The sequence below is a fragment of the Gambusia affinis genome, linkage group LG07 (genome assembly GCF_019740435.1).
Source record: "Gambusia affinis linkage group LG07, SWU_Gaff_1.0, whole genome shotgun sequence".
Lineage (NCBI taxonomy): Eukaryota > Metazoa > Chordata > Actinopteri > Cyprinodontiformes > Poeciliidae > Gambusia > Gambusia affinis.
In genome coordinates this window covers 18,257,778-18,266,260 of record NC_057874.1, presented here as the reverse complement: position 1 = coordinate 18,266,260, position 8,483 = coordinate 18,257,778, and the positions used below count along the sequence as shown (strand labels likewise).

General features: G+C 38.9%; 1 protein-coding gene across 1 annotated transcript in view; it reads right to left on the bottom strand.

Moving 5' to 3' along the window:
• The window catches only part of sema3fa (sema domain, immunoglobulin domain (Ig), short basic domain, secreted, (semaphorin) 3Fa), a 53,700-nt gene continuing 45,217 nt past the window's right edge, over positions 1–8,483 (bottom strand). Inside the window, exons 11-19 of the mRNA XM_044121295.1 lie at positions 6,097–6,166; positions 4,447–4,591; positions 4,111–4,333; positions 3,879–3,967; positions 3,372–3,413; positions 2,616–2,773; positions 2,428–2,495; positions 2,211–2,344; positions 1–1,311 (exon numbers count right to left, since the gene is read on the bottom strand). Coding sequence (XP_043977230.1) covers positions 883–1,311; positions 2,211–2,344; positions 2,428–2,495; positions 2,616–2,773; positions 3,372–3,413; positions 3,879–3,967; positions 4,111–4,333; positions 4,447–4,591; positions 6,097–6,166 — 1,358 coding nt within the window. The 3' untranslated portion in view covers positions 1–882. The remainder of the gene's footprint in view (positions 1,312–2,210; positions 2,345–2,427; positions 2,496–2,615; positions 2,774–3,371; positions 3,414–3,878; positions 3,968–4,110; positions 4,334–4,446; positions 4,592–6,096; positions 6,167–8,483) is intronic.

Below are 8,483 nucleotides of genomic sequence, written 5' to 3'. Positions count from 1 at the left end.
CACATTTAGCTGCCTGCTGGTATAACTCATCTCCACAGAGAGAGAAGAGGAGGCAATGTTCTGTTTTCCACTTTTGTTTCATTAAAAGAACCCTTCCTCCAAAGATAAACAGCTTATAACAAGATGCCGACACAACATTGAGATGTGATGCTTACATACAAACAAAAACACTTGGCAGCAACTAATCATGGAAGAATATGAACGGTCCAGTTTGCAATTGTCACTTTAGGTCCACTGACCTTCTGTGAAAGAGCTTAATTCACGTTCCTGGGAGTTTGTGATGTGCTGTTGCAGCTGCAGTTTGTCGGCATTCCTACCACTGTCAATGGCGTTTTCCTTGCTTTATTTACAGTACAATAGTGTCCACCTTTGCAATGACTGTCCAGGTGATATTGCCTAAAAAATGCCAGACTTTTCTGGTGTAATTCTGGATTTAGATACTGCCAGCAGTCAATAGATCCGACATAACTGCAGAGAAATGGGAAGCTTATCCCTCCGGTCCTTGTATGGACACCGCTAAAGTCCAAAGTAATAGTTGCTATTTAAAAAAAACAAACAAACACCAAACAAGGATATTCCCAACATAATAACACAATGTCATAAACAATAACACTAATAATTATAATAACAATAATAATAATATAACAATATTTGCACAGATCTATTCACAAAAACATGTTTTCTAGATAGGTATAAAGAATTACTTTGTACAACCTACAATAAATATTGTGTTTGTTCTTCCAACAGTTACATACAAATGATGCTTTCTGTTGCAGGGTCTGTTAAATGGAGTCATTTCCCTTAAATGGAGGGTTGTGAGGAGAAACTAGAAGGTAGACAAATGGTGCTGTTTGAACGGGACAGGCTGAAAAACCCAACTCTTCATGTCTCAGCTGGATTCGTCTGGTCGTTGTGATGCCGGCGGTTGCGAGGCTTCTTCTGCTCCTTCAGCTCCTTCAGGCTTTTAGCTTTGCCGTCCCCAAGGCCGTCGTCCCCGTGCTGCCAGTAGTCCTTGCAGTACTGGTTGATCAGCCCCATCTCGGGCTGGCTGAGGATGGTCAGCAGGTCCTTGTATTGCCCAACGCTCGGGGTCCAGGGGCTGGTCTGAATTTGGGGGAGGGTTGGGTTGCCCGTATCCACCAGGACGTTGTTGACCGTGCGGCTGGAGAGGACCACTAGCTGCAGCTTCACCAGGGTGTGCTTGAAGTTCTTCTCAGTGGACGTGCAGTGGTAGATGCCGCTGTCGGAGGACTGCAGCGAGCGAATTAGGAGGCCCTGATCGGTTTTCAGGATGCGACCCTCTGAGCGAATCTGGAGTGCACAAGGAGGGAAGCTTTACAACTTAAGGAAAGACACGGACAAAGTAGGATGAAATATTTAATGATCAGTTGAAAAGGTAAATGAATACAATGCTTTCCAAATGCATTCTTGATAACTAGAATATAGATGTATTTTTTTGGGGATTTTACACATCTACAAGGTTTTTAACATTTTTGTCCACCTTTGGAAAATAGCTCTAGCTCAGTCAAACTGGAAAAAGAACACATGTGAACATCAATTTACACCCAATTTTTAAAAGGAATATGCTTTGATCTTAAGTGTTTTATTGCAACCCTGACTGTATGTTTTGGTTTTAGTGATCTGTTGTCTCAGTCCCCAGCTTTTTGCGGCATTTAACAGGTTTTCTTCTGGGATTGTTTTTAGCTCCTGATCAGCTTGTCTGTTCCTGCTAAGGAAAAGAATCCCCACAGCCTGATGCTGTCACCACCATGTTTTACACTGGGGGTAGTTTTTCATACAAAGTGCTTGTTTTCCATCGCACATTGCCATTTACATATAGGCTAAAAAGTAAATAAACCTAGAAAAAAAATTCTGAATCACAAATCTGTTGCCAGTTTTCATACCTTATCATCCTATCACAACCACAGATTTTTGTTGTTAGAAAATAATTTGAACTATTGCTGAAATAAGACTACTAACACCTAAATTGTAAAATATCCAGATGCTATTTTTATATGATATGAGTCAGCATCTGTTGTACAAGAAATAAAATAAAATGTGATATTTTCCTTTTGTTTACATTATTTGTAAAGAAATCAAATTTGTCTGGTAATAGTACTGGAAGAAGAAAAAAAAATTTAAAAGCTAAAAATTCTACCTGAACAAATGTAGGTGGGTAAATAAGCTAAATTCCTTTCTTATATAATCACCTCTTTTCTCCTGTCGCTGTTTTCCTTCTGCAGGTGCCACTTCAGAGAGACATGAGGAGAACGAGCCTGGCACTCCAAGAAGGTTGTGCTTCCCTCCACTCCATACTGAACTGTCTCCAGCGTATTCTTATTTGCTGTGAAACATGTAAGATGTTGCTTAATGCTTTTGTACTGAAAACTGCATCACAAATCCATCTTGCACCACAGAGAAATTTACCATTCGAGTTGTAACCTCTACACTGGCGGATTGGGTTTCCATACTTTACATCCTGTCGACGACTCCGTCTGGGAAATCGATTCAAATAAAGCTTAGCATCAGCAAGGTTTTAAAGGTCTTGTGCTACAATAATCCACAGAAATAATGTGAACCTGTGGATGTAAACGTCCAGGCTGCCTCGGTCTCACCTTTTCTGTGAGGCAGAGTATCTGGAGCAGGACTTGCCGTCCCAGGCGCAGTATGGGTCCCGGGCCAGGCAGCAGTCAGCGCAGGCCTCGCCGTACACATCACAGCGGTGCAGAGCCAGGTGGGTCACACCCAGGACAGATCCCACATAGAGTTGTTGCTGTTAAAACAAACACAAAAAGAGAACTAGTGAGAATTGAATTAATCAGTGGTTCCAAAACTTTTCAGCATCCGATCCACAAAACATTAAAAAAGTTGAGTGTATCAGCTTAACCCATAATAATAATATACCAAAGGGTACAATGACGACACAAACATTATCAGGCAATATTATTGAAACCTAAGTAGGACAGCTGTTTAAAAAAAACAACAAAACACAAAAGTAAAGGCAACAATATAGATTGTTTGAATGCTTAAAACAATATATATGTGTGGGTCCCTAATTTATTTAACCAATAAATGTAAACGTTAAATTACTATGAAAAATAAATTCTGCAATTTATTTATTGGAGTTATTAAAACATTTTAGAAACACATTTTATAGTAAAATGGTTGCAAATATCCCAGCGAATGTCTTTTTCTGACATTTAAAATTTATTTCATAAGTCACGTTTCTGATGGTTTAGAACAGAATCATTTTGGAAATTAAATAAATCTGATAGATTGCTCCCACTAAGTTAATTGGATGAATAAAATACTTTGGCTCAGATTAAGCTGTCCCAGCAAAATCAAAATCAATGAAACTAGTGGTAACTTACCCGTTTAGATGAAATCTTCATAGTGGTGATTGGGGTGGGAACCTGAAGTGGCAGATGAAATTTTTACACAAACACAAAGTAAGAAAAAACTGAAAAAAAGTGGCCAAACATGTCAAAACATATATTAGAAGTAATTTTCTAAAATAGTAGAAAATCTCTAGCTCAATTTTTCCAAACATAGGTAAATTATAAATGGGAAAGTAAGAAAAGAATAACAAATTATACAATTAAGGACAAATTTGCTAAATAATAATCTTGTGCATTTTTTAAAAAGAGCACACTGTTTAAGAGAAATGAGCAACTGTATACCCTCTTTAAATAATCTGCAGAACATTATTCTATATTTATTAGTCCTTTGAAAAAGACGAGTGGTCACAGTCTCAATTCGTCAGTCAGATGTCAAAGAAAACTAGAAATCAAAATTGGTCAGGAAAAGCCTGACCAATGCCTTTGTATAAAATAAGACAAATAAAAAAAGGAGTTTTTGGAACGGTCTTTTAAACTGACCTTGAACACCTCCACCTCCTCCAGAACCAGCTCCTCTGTTTGTAAGTCGTCTCTTGGCAAGACGATGACTTTCTGCACCGTCCCACGATCTGAAGAACCAAAAATATTAATTCATATTATAAAACCTTCCACTGAAATGGCTTTATTGAAAATATTTATGATAAACACAAAATTCCATTCGACAATGTATCTTTACAGGAATTTTTAAATGTTCTGGTCTCACAGCACTGACCTGTTCCCAGGAAGAGCACCTCATAGCTCCCATCAGCCGCTCTCACTTGGTCGACAGCAATTGTGGTGAACTCGTAGTCCACGTTGGTTCTGACCACCAGGGGGCGCTTGTGCACCGGGTAAACGGCGTTGTACATGGTGGGGTGGTTTCTCATGAAGTTGATAACCTCATCTGGGTAATCCTTTGTGGATTTCATGTTGGGAGTGAAAGTACCTCCAGGACACTATTGACAGATGGAACATTTTAATGTCAAATCTGCTCCTCTGACATTTGCTTTATTTCCCCATGAGTGCGGTTTATGTCATGAACATTGATTTTCTTTATTTTTGAACTCACAGTGCCAGGTCGAGGGTAGGGAATTTTCCCAGTGTACGCCACCCACTGGTAGTTGGGCCCTTCTTTGTGGGCAAACGGCCCATTGAAGACCATACGGATGTCGGCCATGGAGTAGACGCACACCGCTGAGCCTTTGAACACAGATCTGCAGAACAGATTAGCACAAGTCATTGCAAAGATATTATCAAGACAGCATCCACATTAACTCACACCCCGAGGTAATTACTGCAAGGTATCTCTGTGGCTTCTCAGTCTGACTTTCTTCCACATATTCTGTCTGCCTTTGTTTCCAGGAACTTGCTGAAACATCATGATGCACAAACACTCAGACTGACTCAAGCAGAGACAAGTTGTCTGACATACTGACATACAAACACCCACATATCCCAAAGAATCGCCAGAATACAGGTTCTCACTGCTGCAGAGCAGTGTGGTATGTTTGTAGCTTGTGTCAGGAGCCCCTATCATTAGCACCACATGTGCTTCTATCAGCTGGGCTTAAACGCTCTCAGTGGCTATAATGGCGATTGCAACAATAACAGTATTTCTTTCTCCAACACATTAATCAAAATGCATTTATTATGACTTTGTGAACACCTTTCTTGCCCTGTGTGCTGACAGAATCTCAGTTTATAGATCTTGAAGAGTTAGTGTGTATTTTTGGAAGTGAGGTAACGAAAGAGTAGTCAGTATCTTACCTAGATTAGAAAAACTGCTGGAACAATTAAGAAACTTAGTTTTGATCCAACTATAACTAACTAATGACTAATCCCTGAAAGGTTTACACACACATTATACCACTATATAGGATTACACATTGTATCATTTTGCCTATATAGATAACCAATAAGTGGATAGAGGTAGCCAAAGCTTTTTTTCATGGCCATGCATTAAGTGTTCACTGTTAAATGTCACATAAACAATACTGACATAAATTATACATTCAATATGTCAAGTCAGCAGAAAGCTAGAGATGCACTGGGAAGCCGGCAACTGACTGAAATTAGATGAGTCTGTTTTATCAGTCAAAAACTGAAAAACCTGGAAAACTGTCAGTGAATGGATCATAGTAAGCACTATCAGATCTTTAAACAGTTAGTGTGGATGCTGACACTGAATACAGAAGACTCCAAATTGGTAATTTTTGTTGTCAGTAAAATTAAATCAGAGGAAGCAAAGAGATGTTCAAAGAGAATTAGAAGGAAATTGTAATTTTTAAAAATGACAAAATGTTTGAATTCTTGAGACAGCAAGAGAGTTACTGAGAATAAGACTTTAAAAAGACAACAAGAAGCAATGGTGCTTAATTTTGACCTTTTGAGCTTTCAACCGTTGTTATCTAACATCCTGGATGAAATTTTACAGTTAATGTATGGGTCTATAACCTATAAAACCCAACAACATTGTCCACCTTCAGCGACTGACGACCTGCTATCAAACCTGACTGTCTCTATGAAAGACTCTCAGAGGACGGCGTCTCCCTCTGGGCTGAACACTCACTTTTCTGTCTCCCACTTGTAGGCGGATTCTTACAAACCAATACAGATTCATAACATTACAAAGAGCAAAAATGAGCACGTACTCCTGACAGACATTATAACACACCTAACATTCACACTGAAATTAGAGTTAAAAAAAGCCATTACTCACCCTGAAACTGAGAAGACTCCATAGATGACTGGGTTCCTGGTGTCTTGTGTTGGTTGGATATAAACATCCCCTGTAGACGGTCACATGAATTATACATTAATTAGTCACATCCATAAATTATGAAAAGTTATTAATTCACAATAAGTATTCATAGTTCCAAACATGATTTCGATCTGTAAGCACAAATGTAGGTCACTTCCTGGGATTTGTGCAGCACTGAATTTAACCGCTTTCAAATTCAAATTAAACAAGGTCAGACGTTTCCTTCGCAGAAAACATTTGAAAGAAAAATATTAGTGTCTCATATTAAATGATCTTGAGACTTTAAGATCACTTCCAACCCAAGAAATCCTAATTGTGACATATGGAGACATTTTGCTTCCTTTGAGGGGGGTTTGTTAAGAATGAGCTCCCCATGAATTGTGGTTTCCAGAGTCTCGGCGAGATCCTGAATCTAAACTCTTCCAAACCTGGAGCTACACTGCTCTGGTCTCAGTGGGGAATAGGAGTGAAACAGAGATGTCTGCTGAAACATGACTTTAATAGGAGCCATATGCAATACAGGGACTGTGGGTCCATGGCAACGGTGTGCAGTGTGTATCCTCGAATGTTTTCATGAGAGAAAAGAGCAAGAAATAACAAAGCAGAGGAAACGTGACATTTAAAGTAGACAGGCACCAGTTCATTTATTGTTTTGCTTTACTGGGAAGAGTTCAGCTTAAAAAAAAACCACAACAATATTACCTGGTAGTTTTCAGTCAATAAAAAGCACCATTACATTGAAAACAAGGGAAACACGAGTTTCCCGTTTACAAATGTTTTTTTTTCCTTTTTTTTTTCAGGGCATTGGAAGGACTAAAAATGAGACATATTTACCCAAGCACAAAAACAAAACATATCTCAAATAACCTGAATGTATTTTATAACTGACTGAAACTTAATCCATATGCTTTTGGCTTTAATCAGCAAAGATTCAATAAACAAGGAGCATGAATTAAATTGCTTACATGAGAAAATATGTAGTGCACAGTTTTAAAGATAAACAAGCCCTCCTTTGATCAAATGCTTGAAATCGTTTCTGAAACAAAAAACTATGCCAACATCCCAGGGTACGGAATGACAGGTAATGTCTGCTCACTAAAGCAAAAATTAACTTTTGGCAAGCGAAGCAAAGAGTCATAGCCCATCTGACGCCAGTCTGACAGAGCCCTTGGCTATGGAAAGCGAGAAAAGAAATAAATCAACAGACAACTGGGAACAAGTTGCATCATTCTGACTTTTGTTTCTGATGTGTCAGAGGAGACAGAGACTTTGAGGCCCTCTGAGCAACATGCATGCTGGGAGACATCACTTATTACTGGAAATATACTAATACAAAGAGATGAACTGAAAGAGGTGTTACATGAGGACAAAAGAGAGTAACTATCAATTCAGGAAAATATCATATGTCATCCTTTTGAAAACGTAGCTGAATGTGTTAAAATTTCCTGCTGAAATTAATTTATAAAGCAACATGAGTATTAAGAAATGTTGGGCTCTGCACACAGCTCTGACATCCAAAACATGTGGAAATAAGGCTTCTGTAATTATTACATTACAAAAAAAGAGTGTAAAACTTAATGTCCCATAAATTCATCTTTGTTTTTCTCCAGCAAACATTTTCATCTCTTTTGCATCTGCTTGATTTTCTATCCCTTAACAGTCGTCCTTTCTTTTGGCAAAACATTGAATCCTTTCTCATATGGTAAACCTCGCCCCACTCTGTCCTCCCTGAGTCCTCATCTAAGCACTCCGATGCCTCTGCTGGGCTCCAATCGGGACCAGCAGTACATTTCTCCCAGACCGACTGTGGTTTGTGGTAAAAATGGCCGTGGTGCTCTGGGCTGTTACGCTGCACCTCAGGACGCACATTAACCTCACCGCGAGTGCTGATCTGCTTGTAGGCTGCAACCGCCAAGCTGCACCACTAAAACTACAGCAACACTGACACCAGAGTGCTTTCTGTCACACAGAGTGCTCTTACTGCATAAAGAACATCTGCAGAACACCATTACAGCACGAGTACAAGATGCTACTAAATATTCAATTCTCAGCTAGTTGGAAACCGTTTCTGATTCTGCTTTATTACATCTGTCTGATGGTGACTTGTCAGTTTAAATACAAAAGTTGTAAAACTATTTAAACTTCTTCACATTACAACCATAAGTTTCAATGTTTGCTAGTGGGAATTGTGTGCTAGACCGACATGAGCAGGGCATGAAATTGAAATGAAAGGAAGATTATATGAGTGAAAAGGTTTTTAAAATATTTGCTAAATACAAATCTGTAAAGTTGTGGTTTACATTTTCACACTCACTGAGTCGATACCTTGCAGATACACCTTTCAT